General features: G+C 35.6%; 1 protein-coding gene across 8 annotated transcripts in view; it reads left to right on the top strand.

Moving 5' to 3' along the window:
* The window catches only part of RCOR3 (REST corepressor 3), a 57,596-nt gene extending 33,748 nt beyond the window's left edge, over positions 1 to 23,848 (top strand). For 5 of the 8 annotated variants that reach the window (XM_010590289.3, XM_010590288.2, XM_023548412.2 and 2 more), the window contains 4 exons: positions 2,118 to 2,195; positions 11,929 to 11,986; positions 20,154 to 20,395; positions 20,841 to 23,848. In XM_010590289.3, coding sequence (XP_010588591.2) covers positions 2,118 to 2,195; positions 11,929 to 11,986; positions 20,154 to 20,395; positions 20,841 to 21,185 — 723 coding nt within the window. In that variant the 3' untranslated portion in view covers positions 21,186 to 23,848. Of the gene's footprint in view, positions 1 to 2,117; positions 2,196 to 11,928; positions 11,987 to 19,788; positions 19,921 to 20,153; positions 20,396 to 20,840 lie in introns of those variants that run through there. The other 3 variants (XM_010590290.3, XM_064273237.1, XR_010318734.1) reach the window with 2 other exon arrangements.
* The last annotated feature ends 1,009 nt before the right edge of the window (positions 23,849 to 24,857 follow it).

The raw sequence follows: 24,857 nt of genomic DNA, 5'->3' as shown, positions 1-24,857 counted from the left end.
AAATTAATCCTCTTTTACCACATTTCTTTCTCTACATTATTACTGGCATGATTTTTCTAAAAGGCCAAGATGGTCATGTTGCTCCTTTGCTTAAAAATCCTTTAGATTTCCAACAGTCTTAGGCAAAATTTAAACCCCTTTTCTAGCCCCAGACTGACTTCTTGCCCATACATTAGGGCCTTCCTGTCTTCCTAAATGCTATTCTGCTTGGAATGCATTCCCCACCCCCAACATTGTCTGCGTATTTAATGCTTAGTAATCCTTTAAAACTCAGTTTAGGTGTCATCTCTGAAAAACCTTCCCTAATCTTCTTCACTGCCTGCTCACCGACACATGCACAAACACACTTACTCTCTTTTTCCCTCTCTGCACATCTAGTTAGGTGTTTTGACATTTATCGTACTTTTATATTTATTCATCTCTCCACTTAACCTGTGAATTCCTCAGGGACTGAGACTATATTTTATCTCCATGTGTCTGTCTGACATGCCAACCACCTCACCACCGTGGTGCCATCCTAGATTTATACATTTTAGTTGTGTTTTTAAGATCTCTGGTGAAAAAAAAAAAATTCACAAGTCATTTTATAAATGTTTGATTGCTTATAGTGAAAAATAACAAACACAGGAAAAGAAAGTAAGTGAAAAAAAAATCCCAGTCCTTAATATTCTAAGTGGAAACTAACAGTATTTCTAGTAGAAAATTGGTATGGTTCAAATTTGGGTTCTACTTCTTGTATCTGTGACCTGGGAAAAATTTCTTAACTTCTCTATGCCCTACATTTCCCATCTGTAAAATGGTTGTAATAGAAGTAATCAGTTCTGCTGTAATGCTTATTTTGAAAACATGAATTTGTCCCAGCACAGTTAATATACTAGGGAAGAGTTTGAGCATAATGTGAATTTTGTGTTTGTTTATGGGTAATATTATCAGTGAAAAACTGTACCCTGCTAAACTGAGCTGGGTATGAATATATAGAATGTGTGTGTACAAATACCTCAAATGCAGGGGCAGATTAATCCTGATGTGATGAAATCCTGTGTGAAATTGTTCATCACAGATTAGAAAGTACATGCAAGTAAGCCCGGGTTTACCTTGCTTACTGGGTCATCCACCCAGTAAGGCTTTGATTCTGTAGGAAGGTGTTGTAGGGTTGGGAGAGAGACAGATGCTAGCCGTACCTTGAAGCAGAATGTTTGATGTGGTGAAAAAATGTGAAATTGTTCCTTACAGATTAGTAAGTAAGCACAAGTAAGCCTATGCTTATCTTGCTTATTGGTTAATCCACCCCTGGTCAGATGTCTACCAGTTACTTCAATTCACCATGTGGGTTATGAGCCACACACATCCACATCTGGTGTTAAAACTTTTTTTCTGATAACCCTCCTTCCGCCATTTTACAGTAACTCACAAGCTGTGACCATTTCTATGCCCACTTCAGAAGCAAACTGAAGGTCTTTTTCAAGATACAATGCCATCTTTATTCTAGTATTTATGAATTTTTATACTATTTATCATGAAAAGTATTTATGAATTTTTATACTATTTATCATGTATGTAAGTGTGCTACCATTTTTATTAGGTTCTTTTTATGTATCATTGACAAAGTTTTGGGTGTTACGTCCCTTTCTTTGTGGAATTTGTATAGTATGATGACTTTTAAAGAATGTGTCGAGTTATAGCAGAGCTGATTTTACTTACTTTATAAGGTTTTGGGGATTAAGTGATTTATTACATATAAAGCACTGAGAATGATGTTTGTGTACATCATAAACAATATTGCCACCTTCATTAGTAGCAGCAGAATAAATGTCATTTGGTGAAAACATTATGGTAATGAGACATACTCATGGAATTTAATTTCTATATGTGCCACTTGTCTTTGGTTATAAGAGACATTGTTAAAAGCTATTCAGGGACTGTAACTTACAGCCTTTGTCTATTAGTTGATGTGTATATTAGTTGAATGAGTGATGTGTCGTACTCTTAAGTGTTAAGTGTATCTTCTTGAAATGAAATTGAAGAGGGTTTTGGTTACCCTTTTTATCTATTGAGTAGTCAGATATTTACCTAAGTACTAAGTGATCTGATTCACATTTTGGATTATTTTATTGAAGGTTCAGAATGCTAAGCAAGTTAACAGTGCACTTAAACAGAAAATGGAAGGTGGAATTGAAGAATTCAAACCTCCTGAGGTATGTTTTTGAAGAATACATGTGATTAAGTGGTGGAACTCTGTTCTTTGAGTTGTCCAGTGTTCAACTACTGTTCGGGTCACATGTGTTATTAATACTTTGCAGGATTCATAATATAAATCAGTCCATTTTGGCATGTAGATAGTTGGCCTTTTGTGAGTTGACTAATGATTTTGTGCTTAAACCATTTCTTTCCTGCTCCTGACAGTTCACATCAAGCAGAGTAATTAGAGAAAACAGCTGTATGAGGAGGCACAGTGCGTGTGAGACTAGAGGGCCATCAGATGAGTAAGCCAGCGCAGTTTTGTCTTGACAGCAAGGAAAAGATCACTAGAACAGGAGCTCATCTTGACAATTTTAGTAAATTTTTACTTTAAGGTATTTGTCTTTTGTTTCAGATTTCCAATTAGTATTTCAGTATGTAAACTGACATCCATGTACTCATATCCCTGAAAATATAAAATCTAAAAACAAGACGTAGATTGACCATTTTCTCAAGTCTTATTTATATTTCAGGTGAAACCTAAATATGTTTTCTAATATTTGTGATAATTATAGGATTACTTAAATGCCCTTAAGGTCCAATCAAGTCTGTCTTTTTGTAGGAGCTTCTATAATAAAATCTTTTTTTTTTAATATTCTTCATATCCTGGATTTGCCTTTCTATGTATGTAATAGTCAAATAATCTTATTTGGTTCTAATGGGACTTTTTTCCTCCCAAATCGTAAGTTGACTGAAATATCTACAAATGAAATACATTTGAGGGGCTGGGGGGAAGCAGAAGAAAAGTGCTTCAGAAATATGTGTTCTTAATGATTAGAATCTTTCAGGAAGGAAGAATCATTATGAAAAGTTGTTTTTGTTTTCAATAATCCCTTTCAAGGGGTTAAATAATTTAAAAGAATGAAAAATGTATATACTAATATACTAAACCTACAAGTAAACTGACATTCTAGTAACATTTATTTAAGGACAATGTAATACAAAAATACTACTTTACTTTATGTGATCTTATTATAACAAAAAATCATTTTTAATTTTTTTTTTTATTTGGAAGATGCATATAAGCAAAACACTTTAAATGCCTATAATTGCAAATTGAAAAATTAAATAAGATAGAAGAGCTTTATGCCAAGAAGTTAAACAAATTGGAGAAATTCCTAGGAAAATACGTTTTACCAAAATTGTCTCAAAAAGAAAGAAAACCTGAATAATTTATAATCATTAAATAAATTGAAGAAATAATTAGCAATCTTCCTCACAAGAAACACCAAGTCCAGACAGTTTTATTGGACAAATCTACCAAATGTTCAAGGAAAGGATAATTCCAATCTTAAACAAAATTTCCAGAAAATTACAGGACAGCCTTGTTAACATTATATAAAGTAAGACATGAAAGTATAATAGTACTTTATAACTTTCCCATATACTACCTCATTTCAGCTTCACATAAATCCAGAGAAGTAGGTAGAGCAGATACTATTATTTTACATAAGGAAACTGGGACTCAAAGAAGTTAACTGACTTCTTCAAGGTCTCATGACTAGTAATGATCGAACTCTGGCCCGATTTCAGATTTTTAAGAGTCCCGGTTGTAATCTTACGTTAGTGTATATCACGCTGCCTCTTACTTTCGGACATTTTTATATAATAGCAGAACTGAATGTTAGATTCTCACGTTTTAATGTAATTATTGGTTTAGAAGTTATCAAATATTTATTATATATTTTGGTTTATTATAAAAACTGATCAAAATAAAACAACCACAGTCTTAACAGTCTGCCATCCATACATTGAAGTTTGAATATTACTTTGAGGTTGATTTATAGAACTCACAGGACTTGTAAAACATACATGTTTTATCATCTAGAAAATGCCCAGGGTGTATTTATATTTATCATATTTCTATTGCTTTGTGGGAGTAAGGGACAATATGAATATATGTATTTCAAAATACTAGATTAACAATCACAGTATAGACTTTGAGAAATCATTGTTTTCATCCCTTACCTTGAGGTTAGACCATACCTAATCAATGCATGTTACAACCTTTGGAATAATTACACAGGTCATTAAATGAAGTAACTCAACTGGAAGTAAACAGTTACTAAGAGGCTTTACTTATTAATTTGGTTGTATTTGTTATTTTCATTTAGGGAAGAATTTGGTGAAGAAAGCCCATTCACTTCCACAAGTATTTACTGATCACCTATTTCGTGTAAGGTGCTGTGTTAAGCACTGTGAGAAGTGTGTGGGACAGGGGAAACACATAAAAATGAAGAAGATGCGGCTTTTCCCACCTTCTTTAAAAAAAAAAAAAATCAATCTAGATGTTTAAGACAGACTGATAAAAGTTTTATGATAGGTTTGTAAGTAAAGCGTTACACGAAAACAGAGTTGGGCATTATTCATTCTAGCTAGGATAATTAGGAACTGCTTCTTAGAGGGGAGTGTTCCAGGCAGAAGGAATAACATAAACAGTGGTTTGATATTGAGCAGCACATTCAAAATATAAATCCAGTGGGGAAAATTAAAAGCACTTTTAGAAACCAGCCAACAAGTATTCCCTGCATACTTGTTATGTGCTCATTATTGTGCTAATTAATATTGAGAATTCACTGGAAGTGTAAAACCATCTTTTCTCTAGAAGCATGTTGTCTTCTGCGGAAGGCAGCCTATGAGAGGGATGTTGAATAAGGTTGAGCAGAGGCTTCTTTAGGATAGGAATGAGTGGGCAAGGTCCAGAGTATGAAAGTCCTTGTGAAAGCTAGAGATTTGCCTTTTTAATTCAGTCAAATGGAAAAACTGTATTAATTTCTTCAATATAGGTAGTTTGTAATGAAAAATTTTAATTTTAGGAAAATAATCCTTTCTGTATTATGCAGAATAAATTAGAACAGAGAAGCTATAGCTGCTAAAATGCTAAGTTTGTGATTAATAAAGTGAAATGATGAAGGACTGTCAGGTAGGATTGGGTATTAGCTGTAGGAATAGACAGCAAATGATGAACTCAAAGAACATTTCAAAGTAGAAATTAATGCGATTCTTTGAAAGTATGTAAGAGTGTTGGGGGTGGAGAATGGATAGTCCGTTTTGTTATGCTTTGTTTTATTTTGGATGGAGGTGGGTAGGTGGGGACAAAGAAATTAATGAATCACAGGAACGAAGACTAATTACAGCTGAGAAAAGAGTACTTTTGAAGCTAGAAGTTTCCCCACCTTTTGATGTTTTCGTGCAGAGATGGATGGCATCCTTTTATTAGGGACTCTGAATGGAATTTTCAGTATTAGAAGTTTTAACTTGATGATCCTTTTCCAACTCTTCCAGTTCTAATAGTGTGAATGGGAAAGATGTGAAGACAAGCTAGTTTAGCTAGGAAAGGATGCTGTAAAGATTCTGAATTCACTAAGGATGACACAGACTGTTCTAGAAAGCTCTTTGGGGCCTTTTGCATTATTATATTTTAAAACAGCATTCAGTTTGGGGTTCGTTGTAGAAGAATATACTCAGTGGTACCACCTACTCAGTGGTACCACCTAGCAAGCCACAAATACCACGCGATTTTAGATTCTAGATGTATTGTAGTTTTTCTTTCTTAAAATTAAATCTCTATCAAAGTTTCTTGGGTTTAAAAGAGAATATAAAAATCAGTAACTTGCAGGAATCCTGTATATTAAACATTTTTTTTTGTTCTTTTTCCTTCAGACTTCTCCCTCTTCCACTGCTCCCGTTTTGTCACACAGACTATTCAATCCTATACAATGTCAACGTCCCCTTGGATTTTTTCTACTGAAGCTTTGTAAAGGTTAATGTTGACAATGATGACCAAATTCCACAACTCTTAACTCCTCCTCCTTTTTCTGAGCCTTTGACATAGATGACTACCTATCTTTCTTTCTTTAACTTTTGAGAGGTTAAGTTCTCTCTTATTACTATTATGTTCCCTTCTCAGCTGTAATTTTCCTTTCTATACTTAAATATAAATATGGACTTTCTCTAAGCTTTTATCTTCAGAATTTATTTCTTTCTCTCTCGCCCCCTCTTGGATATATATACAGTCTCACAACTCAATGTTTAAAAGTCACGTCATGTGTATATTTAAATGACACAAATTCAACCATAGGCACTCAGCCAAATAAAAAAGAGAATGTGTTTAATAATAGCAAGTTTAGTAGTGCTGGCAGTTCTGTCTGGATGGCATTTATTGAATGTATGCCCAGAGTGAGCAGTTATGAGCTGGAAACTGTAAATCCTACTCTTCCTTTACTCAGTCTTAGCTTCCACATGCCTCCTATGTGAGCATCTCGTTGAACTGAGTGAGAATCTAATGTTTGAATTTTTTTTCTACACAACACTTTTGTAAATTCAAGCCAACAGTTTTCACCTGGGTTTTAACTGAAAAACTAGTGGTCCATTCCAATGCTAAAAGAATACCTAACTGCATTAACTTATTGAGAGACTCTGTGCCTGTCTCCATTGCTGCTTTTGTAAGGATTCTTCAGGGGTAATTTTGGGGGAAGAAACACCTTTATTTAAGTCACAGGCTGATTTTAGAACCCCACATCTGAGTAAGATATGACTCCATTTTACTCCCTTATAGAAAGTCCTCAAACCTTTGCGTGAATAAATTAATATAATACAGCCTCCAGTGGGAGTTCCACCTGAATGTCCTACCTAATACCTCATTTTCAGTGTATCCCAAATTCAGTTCATCTTAGCCTCACCTTCTCACACCTCCCAAATCAGCATTTCTTGACTTCCTAGGTTCTTAATGGCATCACACTTCTCCTAGCTGTCCAGGCTTAAAATCTTATTCTGGTTATAATCATACATTTGCCATCCCATCCCTCTCTCCCAGAAAAATGATTGCAAATTAAATTTAGTGTGAACTTACCAACCTTCATTTTCACTGCCTTTCCAAAGAGGGGGGACCTTATATTTTTTTGTTAGGTGCCATTGAGGAAGTTCCGACTCATAGTGATCATCTGTACAACAGAATGAAACACTGCCTGGTCCTGTGCCATCATCACAGTCATTGCTATATTTTAGCCCATTGTTGGAGCCATTGTGTCAGTGCATCTCATTGAGGGTCTTCCTCTTTTTCTCTGACCCTCTGCTTTACCAAGCGTGATGTGCTTCTCTATGAACTGGTCCCTCATGATAACATGTCCAAGGTACCTGAGACAAAGTCTCCTAAGGAGCATTCTGGCTGTGCTTCTTCTAAGAGAGATTGGATCGTTCTTCTGGCAGTCCATGGAATATTCAGTATTCTTCACCAACAGCATAATTCAAAAGTGTCAGTTCTTATTTATTGTCTAGTTTCTCATGCATGAGGCAATTGAAAATGCTGTGGTTTGGGACAGGCGCACTTTAGTCCTCAAAATGACATCTTTGCTTTTTAACACTTTAGAGAAGTTTTTGCAGCAGATTTGCCTAATGCAGTGCGTCATTTGATTTCTTGACTTTGCTTCCATGGATGTTGATTGTGGATCCAAGTAAAATGAGGTCCTTGACAACTTACAGTCTTTACTCTGTTTATCATGATGTTGCTTGTTGGTCCAGATGTGAGAATTTTTGTTTTTTTTACGCTGAGGTGTAATCCATACTGAAGGCTGTGGTCTTTGATCATCAGTAAGTGCTTCAAGTCGTCTTTGCTTTCAGCAAGCAAAGTTGTGCCATCTGCATATCACAGGTCATTAATTAATCTTTCTCCAGCTCTGGTATCGCATTCTTCTTCTTACAATCCAACTTCTTGGATTATTTTACTTTAGTTAAATATTGTCAACTTTCCAGGCTTATTTCTCACCTCTTTCTGACACAAATCCCATTGTTCTCTTCACATGGAATACCTTCTCCTCATTTTTGCCTGTCAGAATTTTCTCCTATTCTAAAACCCATCTTAGTTTCCAGCCCTGCCAACTTTCCTTTTTCTTGCTCCTTTTCTCGCACTCCAATCATTGTGTTTTTTTTTGCCTGTCTTTGAATCTCAAATTGTACAAATGGCATGGGTGCAGCACCTGACCTCTAACTTCACAACGGAGAACAAGAATCAACATCAACAGCCCAAGGCGATTCCTTTGAGACAGAGACGGGACATGCCTCTTCTCTCTGCCGTCTTTACCAATTTTGACACCAACCATCCGTCCCCTGGCATTCTCTACTTCACTACTGGTTTTGATAATTCATTGCAGTGGCCACACAGAACTCACAGTCCATACTCACAGTTAGGGGTTTATCAGAGAAGTAACAGGTTACAATTCAGGTTCAGGAACACTCAGGATTCAATTCTTCCATCAGGACAGCCTCTTTGCAGCCCATCCTCTTCTCAACCGTGCCAGCAGGCATGCCTCTTTCTGGCCCCTGGCCACTGACTTGCTCCAACAAGTGTTACAAAGCTCTTTTGGCCCTTTGGCCTTTGCCCTACTCAGGCAAGTGTTACAAAGCTCCTTTTAGCTCTGCCGCCAAGTACACTGAGGCACCCTACTCCGCTGGTAAGCCTTGGCCAGAAGGCTTTCAGCTCTAGCTTTGTGAGTCGGCAAACATAGCTCCACCAAGTGCCAGGAGGCACCCTACTCCACCAGCAAGCCTCCTTCCCAAAGGCTTTCTCCCCTCTGTGGGCCAGGAAGCCCAGCACGCTGTCTTCTGCTGGTCTCCTGCTTCTGCTGCCTTTGCTACTGCCGTTTCTCTGCCACTGCTTCTCTCCTTCTTGCTGTCCTCAGTGTTAGAGCTCTCTGTCTCCTGGGTCTACGAGGGTCTCAGCGCAGGCATACCAGGTCCAAAGAATGCACTCCGCTCCTGGCTCATCTTCCTTGGTAGTGATGAGATCCTCTCTGCATCTAGGATAGCTCATTTTAAGTATACCAGAATGGCAAAACTGACCAATACCTTCGTTAGGGTCCCATAGATCTTATTTGCATAGTCCCACCCCACACCTGTGCCATGAATTTTATTTGCATTATTAACACACTACCCAGTCCCCTCGATGGGCCACAATTACCTTATTTGTGTAGTCCCACCCAGCTACTTGGGTAGGAGTTACGAGACCATAGTGAGAAAGGCCATGTAAAACAATTCATCACACCGCACCAATATACCCTGTATTGTTTGCTTTTAATTATAGTTATTCATGTTCATCCCATCTCCTAATTAGATTATAAGCATTAGGAAGTTTAGATGACGTGTCTGTATTCGGTCATCTTTATTGTAGGCATACGTAAAAACATTTGTTGATATTTAAAAAAATATTTATTTTTTGTTCGCTTTTCGTTAATGATACCTTTTTTGAAGATTTACACCAAAACCAACCCACTGCTGTCGAGTTGATCCTGACCCATACTGTGAGTTTATGGGACACAGTAGAACTGCCCCATAGGTTTTCCAAGGCTGTAACCTTATGGAAGCAGACTGCCACACCTTTCTCTCATGGGGCAGCTCTTGGGTTCAAACTGCCAACCTTTTGATTAGCAGCTGAGCATTTTAACCACTGTGCCACCAGGACTCCTTTTCAGATTTAACAAGCCAGTTAATCAAATTCTGTTTGCTCAGACACTTTATTTGTTGCCCATTGTCTTCAGGTCGTTTCTGACTCATAGCAACTCTATAGGACAGAGTAGAACTGCCCCATAGGGTTTCCAAGGAGCGCCTGGTGGATTTGAACTGCCAGCCTTTTGGTCAGCAGCTGTAGCCCTTAACCTCTACACCACCAGGTGCTGTGCTTGGTGCTTTTACATACATTCTAAATATATCCTCGTGTATTTATGTTTGATCCTCAGAACAACTTGCAGCGTAGGTCTTACGGGGGTCCTTAGAGTTCAAGCACTCACGGATCTAGAGGAAGCCCTGAGAAGCGCAGGTGGCCAAACAAAAAGATACTGACTAATGCACTGATCCCTTTTGAAATTCGGCTCTGCTCGTCAGCTTTCCCTAGTGAGCTCTGGCATTATCCATCCCATCCACCATATCAACATCTTTCTCTGTCACTCTCTTGCTAATACGGTGCAAATATAGCACAAATCAAAGTAAAATTTCAAAAGATGCAAGACTTCAGGATGTCTGTGAAGGTGTAAGAGAGTGGTTTAAATCACCCGCAGGATTGTTGTAGATGAGTGTCCAGCTGAGTTAACAACTGAAGAAAAAAAGATGATTTAGAGGCAAGCACTTCAGAAGAAGAATTTGTCAAAAGAATAATTTGAGAAAAAATGATTAAGAGGAAACTGAGAAAATGAACTGATTTTTACAACTTATAGTTTCATATTTCATATTAAGTTGCAATCAACCCTTTATTTTTCATCATTCATTATGAAATATTTGGCCCTATTTTAAGTAGGTGCCAGAACCAGTTTTTCTTGGGTACCAAGGACCTCTTTGATCAACCTTTCACAGCTGAGATAGAATAAGATGGCCTGGATATTAACTCAAATATTACCTCCTACTCCATTCTTGTTACTCCCCTTTTTTTGGAACATACGTTTAAATTTCTAGTTTTCCCCCCATCACCTCCTTTTTCATTTGTTTCTTTTCCCTTTTTTTGCTTTGGTTCACCCTTTACTTAACACAGCTTCTGTGTGTTTCCTCATCGTTTTTCCTATTCCCCTTCTTTCTCTCTTCCTTTTTTGCTACTGTTCCTTTGCCTCTGTGCTAGTATCCTAACCTTAAGGCTTGTTTCGTAGCCACCATCTTAATCTCATTATCTGAAATTCAGTGCTTTTTGTTCTGGGTTTTTCCCTTCCTTTCTCTTGTAATAAAAATACTTTTTTCTAATTTTGCATTTTTGTTTCATCTTTTCTTCATTCATGATGAAAAAGTTGGTGTTACCCAGAGTCTCTCTGTACTGTAGAAACTCTTAACTGCTTAAGACCACAGGTGAGGTGAGACCTAAACACTCTTCTCCACTCAGGAACCCTTTCTTCTGTTTTGTCCAGTGTGCTTAGATATTACACCAGGCCACTTTTTCTTGGCAGCTCCTACTGCAAGCCTCTGTAAACCAGTGTGCTTATTTCTGTCCTTCCATCCACCCACTGCCAAAACCCTTGATTTCCTAGTCAGTAGGTATACCCAAATGAACTTTGATTAGGTATTTAATATTGTGATATTACCGTAATAGGCATACCCTAAACCTAGGTTTTAAAAAAAAAAAAAAAAAAAATGGGAAATCTTGGGTGCGGGGTGGGGGGGGTGGGGAGCGGGGATCCATTCTTATCAATGAGTCACTTTTCACTTCAGAAATTTAAAGAAATAGTTTAAGACTTAAGCCTGGGTCTACAGTTCTGTGTTAATTTATATCACTGCTGTTGTGGGGTAAGGATAAGTTTAATGTAAATATCAAGGGAAGGAATTTTAGAGATTAACAGATCCTTTCAAAAGGAAATAAAGCCTTTTAAACTGTTTAAAACTAGGCCTGAATTAATATCCACAGGGTGTGATAGGAGCATTGTAGTCAGAAAATAGAGAGACTAATAGATATTCTCAGGTTTTAATGTCTCTGACTAGCGCATAAACGCAACTGTTGTTCATTCTCCCAAACTGGAGCGTTTCTCTTTCATTATCTTTCTGTGTGGGTAAAAGGTAATGCAGAATATATTGTTTAATCTTTGTAGAAATTCAGTCTTCATAAATTAGAGTTTTAGTAATCTCGTGTCTGTGATTTGGTGAAAAGTTAAAAAAAAAAATAAGCACTTTGGAAAAACGTCTGTCTTCATATCCTCATTAGGAAACTTCTCTTTAATTTTGTAGTCAAATCAGAAAATTAATGCCCGTTGGACCACAGAGGAGCAGCTTCTAGCAGTGCAAGGTATATTAAAGATAAGCAGTTATTGTTGTTAATAATTATCTTTAACTTTTCATGAAAAGTGACTACCATAGTTCTTCCCTTCCTTTAGAAGTGGATCAAGAAAGGGCTCTTGTGTTCACCGCAAAGCCTGGTGACCAGGAATTCTGTGTTGTACTTGTGGATGTGACATACTGAACCTGTGTATATTTTGGGTCCTGAACATAACACATAACGCATTCTCAGCACTAAATAGAATGATGATGCTGACAAGCGAGTTATCTAGGTGCCCTGAGCCTCTACTCAGCATGGCTGCGATTGGGTTCATTCTTACTGTATCACTCATTGATAGCTCACGGTTAAAAGCATAAATGAGCTATGGTCTGTTTCTGGTTTCTTTAAATACTCTATATAGTATTTTTCTATTTGATAAATGTCAGGTACTAAAAATATTAACTGTGTGCTTAACAGTGTATCGTACCTTACTTAAGACATGTGCCACTGAATGCTTAGCAATCCAACTTAGAAACCACACATTTATGTAACATTCGTATGTATATATACATATGTGTATATACATACATACATATATATGTATAGAGAGGGAGAGACTTAAGAGACATCAAAAATATGTGTATATATAGTGTTTGTGTATGCACTGTTTATAAGAACGCTTTGTTAAATTATATGGCAAAAGATTCTTTGTGTTACGAATATACATGGGCAAACTGGATGCATAAACTTGGATTGCCTCATGTTTGAATTACTTAATGAAGGGCAAATTGTATATTTTAATCAGCATTGTGGGTTACTTTTTTCTTCTTCTCAAGATAAACTATCTGCAGGACTGATGGTGTCATTTAAAGTTTGGTCGACTTTGTTTCTTCTGGCTGAGCCCGTTTTGCGTTCAGTGCTAATAGCTTTTTATCTAGGTTAACTACTGTGGAAGAATGGGGCCAAGTAGATATGCATGTAATCACTCTAGCAGTGAAACATAGCATACCTTTAAAAATATTTCCTAATATACATCAGAGAGCATATTTAATGTAAAAATGCTGTGTAAGCATCTAACAGTTATTTAGAGAATGATTTAGTTAAAGATTGACTGGTAGATGATTCTGCAGTTTGGATTCTGGAAAAGTGAGAATTAGCCAGCCAGTATGGTTTGAGAATGTCACAGACAAGTACCAGCAGGATGATATCAGCCTTCCCTTTTGGCCTGTACGGCATTAAAGTCTTTCATAGTGAGAAATGCTTGATGCTTTGGATGTGGGTGTTGCACGTACACTGAGCACATTGTAGGACTAAGCTTCTGAATAAAGTTTCAGTTGATAGCTTTTTAAAATTAGAAACTGACCGTCTAAAATTTGTTTAAAAAAAGGGAGCATTTTCACTGGCTGCTTCATATTCATTTAGATCTATGATGACTTACAGCTCTCACAGAGTAAAAAAAGTAGACGTTGCTTTTATTCGTATAAAGCCTGTGATTCTCTCCATCATAGTTCATAGTGCGTAAGAACTGAACCCTGGTTTGCAGTATTCAGTTAACTTAAAGGTCAGTATACTAATCCCGTATTCTACTATAAGAAATCATTCCAGTGAAAGGATTTTCTGGCAAGGATCTCTTAGGAAAATCTGGGCTAATGTTTCTGTGCACAGCATTCTAGATTTGATAATTGTCCTACAACCCTGCTTTCAGTGGTAGTTAGCGTCTGTTGAATCGTATGGCTAGGTTGGATATCACGCAAAGCTGCATACAAGGGAAGAAACAATCACAAGAGTTATATAGTTTAAGCTGTATATGTGGATATTATCTCAGCTTGTAAATATTAAAATGAAAGAATGGAGTGTTAATAGATATAATCAAACATTTCCTCTGTACTGAGGTAGATATTCAGTATCATATTCTTCTGCATATATTAAAAGTAACCCTTTAACACTAATACAGCAGTTTTTACAGAAATACACATATTCTTAAGATTTCCAAGGCACTTTCTTAAGAATGTGTTCATGTCTTTATTTGTTTTGACAGTTTGGAATTTTTGTTTTCACTTGGGTTGTTTTTGCTTGTATATTTTTGTTACATAAAATAAATCAATATAAAGCTCCTTGTGTCCATAGTAATGATTTTAGAGAGAATAAAAAGTGCCAATTTTGTCTCATGTGCTCACACATTTATGTAATGCTCAGAAGTGTGTCTTATAAACAGTATAGTCATATAGCAGTGTCACCCTAGTCTTAGTGTGTTAAGGTACGTAATTATAGTGTTAGTTTTCACAATTATAGTTTGCTATCGAAAAGTTCTTATCTTAGCAAGCAGTTGTTTTCTTTTGTTTATAAACTCTTTGTGGTAAACCTTTATGTGGCATTACTCTAATGGTCATTTAAGTTTTAGAAGGTAATAATAAATTACTTGTTTTGATATTAACATGTTTTAACTTCTATAGCACTTTATATTCAAGACATTTTATATATGCATTCTGATTTGACATTCATTTTTTAAACGCTTTATTTTATCTGGATTGCAGTAACTGTTAGTGACTTAGAGAAAGAACTATTTGATGTCACTAGTGTGATCTATAACTACTATTAAATAAACTTTTTCGTAGTGACTCCTTTAAAGCCAGACAAATATATTAAGATTCCTTGGAGCTTGAATATGTATTTTCTGCCTCACTTTCCTGTCCCATCTACTCATATTGTTGTTAACTAAACTCTGTATGTGTAAGTTTTCCCTTCTGGCTCCCTTCCTTAGAAGGGGGAAAAATCATGCTCAAAGCAAACAGGAATATTTATACTTTTGTAATGTATCACTTTATTATGTTAATTCTAGTTCTAGCTGTGTTTTCATTTTGACAGCATTCTTCAAGAGTCCCCAAGTGAGATATTATAAATGCAGATAATTTAATCCTGTCAAAATATTTGCCAAGAATGGTATTTGTACAATTTGTCACCTATTCCAACCTTCAGTATCTAAATTTTCCATTTAATAACTATGGTATTAACACTGAGACTAGTTATGCTCTTATATTTGCATTAATGGTGAACTGTCAGCCTTGTTTATAGCTTGTGGCATATATATATACTTTTTTTATCACCTACAGTGCATTTGGAAACCCTGGTGGCATGGTGGTTAAGTGCTACAGCTGCTAGCCAAAAGGTCAGCAGCTCGAATCCACCAGGCACTCCTTGGAAACTCTATGGGGCAGTGCTACTCTGTTCTGTAGGGCTGCTATGATTCAGCATGGAGTCAATGGCAAAGGAGGTTTTTTTTGTTTGTTTGTTTTTGTATTGTGTTTTAGAAATATGCTCTAAAATCAAACTTGATATTCATGTAGTAAATATTGTTTTAGCTATCAAGAATTAAGAAAGGAATTTGATTCGCTTTTTTTTTTTTTTTAATGTGAAAGGGAAAAATTATTGGCTGTTTTCAAAAGTAACAGTATATTTTAATGATAGTACACACCATCTACCCTTTACAGGTGTGTGGTAGGCAGAAGCATGGTATAAAATATTTTCCATTTTTATTTTAGGTCTTAAATGTGTTCATTTTCTAGTCATTAAAAAAAAAAAAAACTAAAAGAAAAACAAAACTATTGCCCAACTAAAACATTTGTGCTTTTTTAGGATAAACAACAACACTATGTCCAGTTTTGTTAGTTTTATTATTTTATTTGATAAAACTTGTTTAACTTGATGTCACCTTTAATTTTTAGTTTTTTTCATATTGCCTGCCTTCTCATATAAAACAGGAAATGATGGAACTATGTTCGTTGGGTTATGTTTATAGTTAAATGTTATTTTCTCTTCCTACAGTTCATAATATATTCTTTTTTAAGAGAACTGAAGTTGCAAGTCTAGAAATCATGTTCTTTCTAATTTTATCACATACTTTAAAAAAAACTAGAATGGTTCATAAAGTAGGAGAAAAAATAGATTTGGCAATTGATAAAAACAGGATTGTAACCCATTAAGTGAAGAGTCAGAAGGAAGGGGAGACAGGAGATTGATGCCTTTCCATTTAACTGGCACCAGTTTGCTTTAAAGAGTTTTCAATTATAAGAGATACTGTGAGACTGGAGGCCCAGAAGTGGAATTGTCTGCCCTGTGATGCACTTCAAATAATTCGTGATTCAGTTTTCCCAGCCTTTTTGTAATGGAATTTAAATTATAATAAGGAAAATAGAATGAAGAGACATTGGAAGGAGGATGTATGATTTGACTTTCAGCCCTCGCATAGATGCACCAATTGCTGTCCACTGCCATAGATATATTTTCCACCATCATTAATTCTGAATTTCTTGAAAAAATTTATAGGAGGTGGAAAAAAGTGCATGTTTCCAAATGGTTGGAGTTTAAAATTTATTTCTTACTGATAGAAAACAGCCACATCCCTGGAGTTTCTAGATGTGACAGTGTTTCTATTATTTCAAAAATTGATTTTTGAGAAATTAATGTTTCCCAATTATCATAGTAATTACATGCTCACTTTAAGACATTTTGCTATAAAAAGCAGAAAAAATGGCTCCCAAAATTACACTATCCAGAAGCAGCTTGAAGATAGTGTTTCGGCTTTTTTTTTTTTGGTAATCTAAAATTAAATTTTAAAAATAACATTTTAATGATACCAAAACCAGGTATCCAATGATAGCCCTTCTAATTAAAAAAAAAAATTCTGTGATTTCATGTCCAGAGTTGAGAAACACCATATTTTATAAATGCACCTGAAGTTACCGTCTTAACTAGCCAAAGCTCAAGAAATAAGAATGGATGTTTTTATGTTGAGTAGTATAGACTCCTGGTAGAAAACTGTGGGATTTCATAAAATGTAATAACAGAATATCCTGTTGAGCTATATTTTTATGTTAATTTCCAAATAAGTTTAAAAGCATTTAAGTTAGATTATAAGGTATCGTCTACCACAGAGTAGAAAGCCAAGTTGTTTCATTGTATCTTCAAATGAAATTTAGAAATTTGACTGTAAACAAGTTTTTGCTCTTCCTGGGAAATTTATGACTTGCTTCTTGCAAGTTTCTCTAAATTTTTATTCCATCGAGCCTTGAAAAACTGACTTCTTGCCCTGAAAATGAGAAGTTTAATTAATTTTGCAACTGTGGTTCAATTGGGCCTGAGCCTTTTATATCTTCAGAAGAGAGTTTAATCATCTTATTTAACTCCCTTGGTGATAAAACAACCAGATTGCCTTGTTTATTATAAACTATTGAAAAGGTTTAGAAAACTATTGAAAAGGCTTATAGACTGCCCTTCCTGCCAGGTACAGATTGGAACTAATGTAGCTCTGATGCCATATATTGGTAAAGTTCTTTGTTCCTCATCACTACTCCCTGCTAGATTATCCTCCCAAATCATAGTTGGGGCTCTTCTGAAGGGGTGGTTCCATTTAAGTCTTTTCTTTAATCAGTCTTTGACTAGAGTTTGCCTAGTTGCCAGCTACAGTACAGAGCCTAAGAATTCCACCCAATCAAAGCATGCTGTTGAGCAGCATTACTGAAAGTGTGAAGGTGATAAGTTAGTCATATATACCACTTGTGGCTTTAGGAAGAATTGGGGGAAGAAAACAGAATAAAGTTTTATAAGAAAGAAAACTCAATCCTATTTCCTGAGCACTTCCTGTGTACTCAGCACTGCCGCAGTGCTGGTGTGATTTGTGTTTCATTAGGACAGTACTTCCCAACCTTTTTCACATCATGGCACACAGAAAATTAGAAAACTTGTCACAACACACTGGGGCAAACAGATGAGCTTGTTCTTGTCCAGAGGAGAGTGCTAAGGAGCCCTCCCTGCCATCCTGAGGGCACACTTGTCTTGGTGAGCTGATGGGGAGGGATCCTCAGCCAGAATACAGAAGTCTGCAGTGCAATCCGAGGGTTAAGATTTTCCAAAGTAGGTGATATAAGACTGGCTTACATGAGTTGACAGACATTTGACCCTGAACCTAGGTGACTTGAAAAAAGTTTTTGACATCCAAAGTCTCTGGAAAAACGAGCTGCTGTGGGGAGTAGTTCTGGGTTTGGGCTCTGTAATTTTGGAAATGTAACAATATTGGTAAAGTCCATTAAGCAAGAGAAAATAAAGAAGTGAAGGATCAAAAGGAATAAAGTCAAAAGAAGAGCTGTATCATGGCTTGGGGACAATTTAGTGGTAGGTTTTGGATTATTTTTTCTAAATAAATCGGTGTTCTGAGGGTTGTAATATCTTCAGATTTGGAGTCAGAGTAAAGTTCTAATGTAACTTCTTGCTAGTCTTATTTAAGCTTTTCATTTCTAAACTCATGTGTTCAGTTTTAACCATTTCTAGATATAAATTAAGCATCCCGTAGGAAAATTAGTATACTGACAGAGCACTGTGTCTAGTGTCTAATTAGTAGTTATTCTTCAATGCAATGATCAAATTTTACTTTTAGAAATGGCATAGAAACTCAGCCATTTTAAAAGAGTTGGTTTCTTCCCAAGTTTAAGTAGTAGAGAAGTATTTGGATATTTAACAGTGACTCCCACTGTGGAATAACCTGGATTTTTATTGCCGGAAAAACCCTCTGTGAAACCAAGTCCCTATTATAATTCGGACTTAACTATGAAGTTCTAATGGAAAATCAACTCACAAATTTTAAGAGAATATAAATTCATTCATGTTGATTGAAAACATTGTAAACTATGCCTCAGTATCGTTATTTATTGTCGTATATATGTCTTTCCCTTTGAGAACACAGCAAATGACCATAGTTTACAAACCTAAAACTCTCCATTAAAGATGGGATATGCTCATAGGATAATAGTGTCAGACCTGCTACCACAATGCTCTTCTCCGCAGAGTCAAGCCCAGCTGATTGAATGTAGCCAGAGATGCTTATTCTCAATTTCTCAGTATAATATAAGGGCAGAACTTAAAAATGGGAATTATGCCACAATGTGATGGTGCTTTAAGGTAATGGGATATTTTGTACCAATTGGTATCAGTTAAGACTGTATCTAGCATTTCTGCTGGGCTCTTAACGTAGCTTTCTATTATCCTCTCATCTGTGATTATATGTTTGTTTATATATTTACCTAAACCCCTCTTTATGTTGAAGTACAGACTTTAGTACATGAACATCAGTATTTTTGTCTCTTATCTCTTTCATTAATGAGTTACTGTTCCTGATATTTTAAAAGTAGTTATCAAATTATAAAATCAGAATTCCTGACAACTTCAATATTTTAAGCAAAGTGCATCTCATTCTAGAATGAGTGAGTAAACTTCTTTTAGAATTCCCTTAAAGTTATTATCTATCTGATTATATAAAGTCATTTTAAATCCTGTGGAATAATTGGTAATCTCAAGTTCAAGTATCATCCTTTGTTATAATAAAACTTCCTTAATGAAAAGTTAGGTTCTCAAATCATCACTGTCTTCTAAAGTGTAAGGCAGTGATGATGAGAGGTGCCCTGCAGGTAGTTGCCGCTGTAATCGTATTCTTCAGGCTGAAAAGCGTAGTTAACAATCCTTCATATATACAGTCTTTAGAACTGTTTTAGAACTATTAGAAGAGTTAAAATCCATCTAGCTCTGAAAAATATCTTCACTTTTTTGTCCGTCAGATTATGATGATTCTCTTGCTTTTTTATGTTTAAATTATTACCTCTTTTCTATTCCTTGGTACCCTGGTGGAATAGGCAAGTAACCATATTGGAGTGAGCATTAAAACCTAAATTAAAATGCTTGTCTTAATGGGGAACCATAATGCTACTCACTCAGTCCATTGAGGGGATAAAAGAGATGGCTCTTCCCATCCAGTTTTGTTCACAAACGGTGTTGCTCAAATTTAGGTGACTGGCTACTAGGGAAATAAATGAATGTGGAATTGAGGATGGAACAAAGAATTCAATGCTTTACAATAATGGACTATATTTGAGAGTTCAAGAGAGGATTGGAGAAAATAACTGAGTATGTAAAAAATGGTAAGTTTATGATTGTTCAGTTGAAGGCAAGTGGCTGGCTTGATGAAATGACATAATTGGTAGTTTTCATCCTGTGACCCTGCTATCTTAGCCTCTATCTCAGAATTGAGAAATGAGCAGAGTTTATCAGAAAGGATATTCATTGCTGGTATCTTTTGCGTGTGCATGATGTATAGTACACACAGCTCTCCTTACTCATCCTTCACAGGTGTATTATTTACTTTGCCTTCCAGGTGTCCGCAAATATGGTAAAGATTTTCAAGCTATTGCAGATGTAATTGGCAACAAGACTGTTGGCCAAGTGAAGAACTTCTTTGTAAACTACAGGCGTCGGTTTAACTTAGAGGAGGTATTGCAGGAGTGGGAAGCAGAACAAGGAACCCAGGCTTCTAATGGTGATGCTTCTACTTTAGGGGAGGAGACAAAAAGTGCTTCTAATGTGCCATCAGGGAAGAGCACTGATGAAGAAGAGGAGGTGTGTTTGTGTGTGGAATTTGAGCTAATATGAGTTGAGGAATCACCTTTTTCTGTGGTGTTAATTTGTCAGAGGATTAGCTAAATGAACATGAAAGGTTGACAATACACTTACTCAGTGGCGCATTTCTCGTGACGCTGAAGTCATAATGACACACTAAGTTCTGATCCTAGAAGAATGGAGAGTGTATTGTTCTTTCATAGTCTTATTTTTATTTCCAGTGTTAAGCTGTTAACTAATAAGATGCCTGTTTGGTAGCTTCGTTGCTTTTTTGGTTTTTTGTTTTGTTTAAAATAAAAGAAGCTTGTGCTTCCAATAAACACTGGTGTTACATTATTGTTTTGTTTTGATTTGTTTTTCTTGTGACAGCCCAAACTATCTATATTGTATTAAGTTCATTAGGAGCCATCATCTTATTCGTGTATTTTTGTTTTCTCACCTCTAGGCACACACCCCACAGGCTCCTCGGACTCTGGGTCCTTCTCCTCCTGCCCCATCATCCACTCCAACACCAACAGCCCCCATTGCCACTCTGAACCAGCCTCCACCACTTCTTCGTCCAACCCTGCCTGCTGCCCCTGCTCTTCACCGGCAGCCTCCTCCACTCCAGCAGCAGGCTCGGTTCATCCAGCCCCGGCCAACTTTAAATCAGCCTCCACCACCTCTCATCCGCCCTGCTAATTCTATGCCACCCCGTCTAAACCCAAGACCAGTGTTGGCCACCGTTGGTGGTCAACAGCCACCATCACTTATCGGAATTCAGACAGATTCACAGTCCTCACTGCACTAAGAGTTAATTGAACAGAGCTGCAATAACTCTTCACCCCATCATTATACCAGTGCTCATCTGACTGATGCAAAAACAGAAAAGAATAATCCTTCCTAGATACTGAGGCTCCAAACTACTTCTGTGGTAGTGGAATAGCGTAAGTGGGTGTCTAAGAAGTTTTTCAGTTCACTAGACTAAAATGTTATGCAACAAAAAGCCTCCAGATAGCCTCCTTTCTAGAGTATATGTTCAGCAATGTGATCTCATAAAAGGAAAAAAAAAAAAAAAGATTAAGTATTCTATATACCAAGGTTTTTGTTGTTGTTGTTTTGTTTTTACTATATTTATTTCATTGAAGTTCTTTATCTTCCAGCCTCTTCATAGTCAGGGCTCTTATTAGTACAGAAATATTGATTAAGGAATTGTGAAAACTCCTTAGGTTTCTTCAGTTAAGTATGTTTGACTTTTTTTTCTGTTTTCTTTAATTTAATTTTTTTTTAAATAAACATTTTCCTACGTTAGGAGTGCAAGAATAAATAGCCTGCATTTCAGATTTTGACATATGTTCATTTAATGCATATTTAAGAAATTATAGCTGAATATTCATTTTTCAAAAGATGTTGCTTTTTTTCCAGAGGAATTTTAATTATTCCTTTAAAAGAAAGCAATTTAATCAATTGCAAAGCAATTACATGAAACCACAAAGAATATACTGAATTTACTAGCCCTTTAACATACAATTAAGGGTCTTAGTGCAAAGTCCTTGTTTAAAGGTCATTGGCCCATCATTTATCAGTAATAAGGGGATTGGAATAATAATTTTACATACAGATAAGAACTTAATTTGTTCAAGTACAATGTCTTTTAAGTTCCTTGAAAATGGAGTTGATTTTTTTTTAATGTTTCTAAATGTTATGCGCTTTTAAATAGTACAGGCAGCCCCCAGATTATGAACGTGTTCCATTCCTAAGTCTGTCTTTAAGTCGAATTTGTATGAAAGAAGAGTTAGGTACGGTTCGTATCTAATATCAGTTAGTCAGATGTTTGTCTTAGATAGTATAGTGTACCTTTCTATGCATAAAAAACAAACACTTCCAGATACACTAAAAAATCTTTAACATAATTATACAGTGATGATAATGTTTTAATGTGAGTCACAAAGTAGCACCTGTTTTGTTTCTATGAACCATTGTATGTACTGGGAATTTTTAATATAATAGGCTTTACAGGGGTTGGTTCATAACTACCGGTTGTATATAAGTCGGTCGTTTGTAACCCAGGGACTGCCTGTAGTTTCCTACACTTGGGAACTTTAAAAGAATTATATTTCATCATTTATGTGGAAATGGTAGTTATGGAAGCATTTATTTGTAATACCCTTTTGTGTTTAGATTTTTCTGAACTTAAAATTGCCCTCATCTTATGAATATGGTCTGCACTTAATATAAAAGATGTTTTCTTGATAAATCTCTGTCGTACTGTTTGGATGCATTTGTGTATTCCTTACAGCCAGCCTGTACTTGTGGGTTTGGTTTAGGGTTAAATCATCAACATTACTTCATAAAACAAAATCGAGAACTTGCTCTGTGTTATCTAAAAAATGTATCAGTATATTGTCACAATTGTGCTGTTAACTAAAATGCTGAGACCCCTTTTTATAAAAAAGAAAAAAAAAGATATTTCAAGTCTCCTCAATTCAACACATAATCATTAAACATCTCTAAGGAGTATTTTACAAGTGATGGTATTTCAACAATGTGTTACTAATGTTTTTGATAGAATAATTTAATATTGGAATCATAACTTGGGCAAAGGGACAGATCACTTAAATTGCTATACTAGTGGAACGTAAGGCTAAATGTTTGCACGTTCATATTCTCATTACATTTAGAACTGGTTCATAACATGGTTAACATTTAAGGACTTAGTTTGTTTTGAGAGATCATATTTTTCCCAAAATATTGGAAAAATAGTCCCTACCATTGCCTCTAAAACATTAAAGAGCTAAAACTAATTCATTGGTTAGTTTTACTTCTGAAATTTAGACCACTTCTTTCCATAAGGACCTTAAGTTCTGGCATGATGTAAAAACATTTTCCCAGAATGGGTTCTTTCATTCTCATTGGATCATCTCAGTTCCTGCTCCTGAATGGTAGATAAAATCTAACTGATTAAAAAATTCTTAGTATTCAAGAATTTTTACTTTAAAAGCCATTGGGGACAGTTACATATCTTAAAAGAAAATATCTAATGCATTTTTTTTAAATACTTAGATCAGTTCTTGCATATGTGCATTCTATAACCTTTATAGCTTTTATTGTCTTGTCTCGTCGATAGACCTTCAGTATACGATATGTGGCATATGTCAGTCAAGTTGGTCAGTCCCAGCATCTGTCCAGCTGTTCGGTATATTGTGATTCATTTAAAATCTGTCCTATCCCAGACATGGGCCAAGGTGCTGTATCTGAGGGATGTGCTGTAATTTATGTCCATTAGAGCACACAGCAGAAAAATCTTAGCTTCAGTAGTAATAATGACACCTGTATATAGTGAGATGTCTATTGTGTGCTTTGCATATTTTGTAAATATATTGCACGTCATTTTTCTTTTTTGTTTTAAGCAGTGTTTGGCCTGGAAGAGTGATATGCTTGCTGCTTAATCAAAGGATTAAAGATTTAAAGATGTGTATGTCTTCTATTTTTACATAATTTCACGTTGTATGAGGAATATAGGCCCTCTTTACTGTGAAATTCTAAATATTGATTTTTATTAAAAAAAATCAAAACCTAGGAATCTTTTAATGACCATTTTCATTAAGGTTTCAGGGTTATCATTTTCAAAAATCAATACGCAACTTTTTTTTGTTTTTATTATATAAATAGAAATAAATCACACTGTTGGTACATCTGATAAATTTAATGAAAAAATATTCTGTATAATTTCATTCCAGTGTAATAAGGATGGAAGTATAAAGGTAAGTTATGATGTAAACTTGTTCATAATAAGTTTGCAATTAAGTGAGTAAAATAAAGATGAAAGAATGTAAAATTGTCTTAATATAGGCCTACATTCTTTTTAAAAATAGACACAGAGCAAGCAAAGAATGCAAGTCATGATTTTCAAAAAAAAATGAATGCAAGTACTTCAGTTAAAGTACTGTTTAGTTAATATGTTCCATTATCAAAAGAATATTACCCTGCTATCAAGAGAATATTATCCATAAATATTAATAAATGCTGACCAGTTAACACTGGGTTATCAGAGTCCCCTCAAAAGTAATAGTAAGCTGACTTAGAACTCTTTAAGCAAGATCTGTCATTCTCTTTGTGCTTCCCAAAAATAGATAACGAATAAATTCTAATTACAGAAAACAAAAAAACTAAAATGTGTATTTTTTTAACTTAAACATTCATGATAGGTTTGCAGCATTTATAAGAATAAGTGAATACAGAAAGTCCAAGAATCAAGTTTGACCAACCATGCTATATTCTATTAGAAAATATAAGAAACTTTACCTCATTTTCTGACAGCTGATTTATGGGACTACGTAAACTGCTTTCTCTTGGGGAAAAAATAACTCTCCCAACCTTCATCTTTATTATAACTAAACTGCCTTAGTGAAGGAATATTCTGCAGCAAAAAATTTTTAGTAACAGTGGATTTTTAGGTCTAAACGTTAAAGGAATGCTAAGT

Source organism: Loxodonta africana, chromosome 20 (genome assembly GCF_030014295.1).
Source record: "Loxodonta africana isolate mLoxAfr1 chromosome 20, mLoxAfr1.hap2, whole genome shotgun sequence".
NCBI lineage: Eukaryota > Metazoa > Chordata > Mammalia > Proboscidea > Elephantidae > Loxodonta > Loxodonta africana.
The sequence above is the reverse complement of the archived record's forward strand: the minus strand, read 5'-3'. Positions and strand labels throughout refer to the sequence as shown.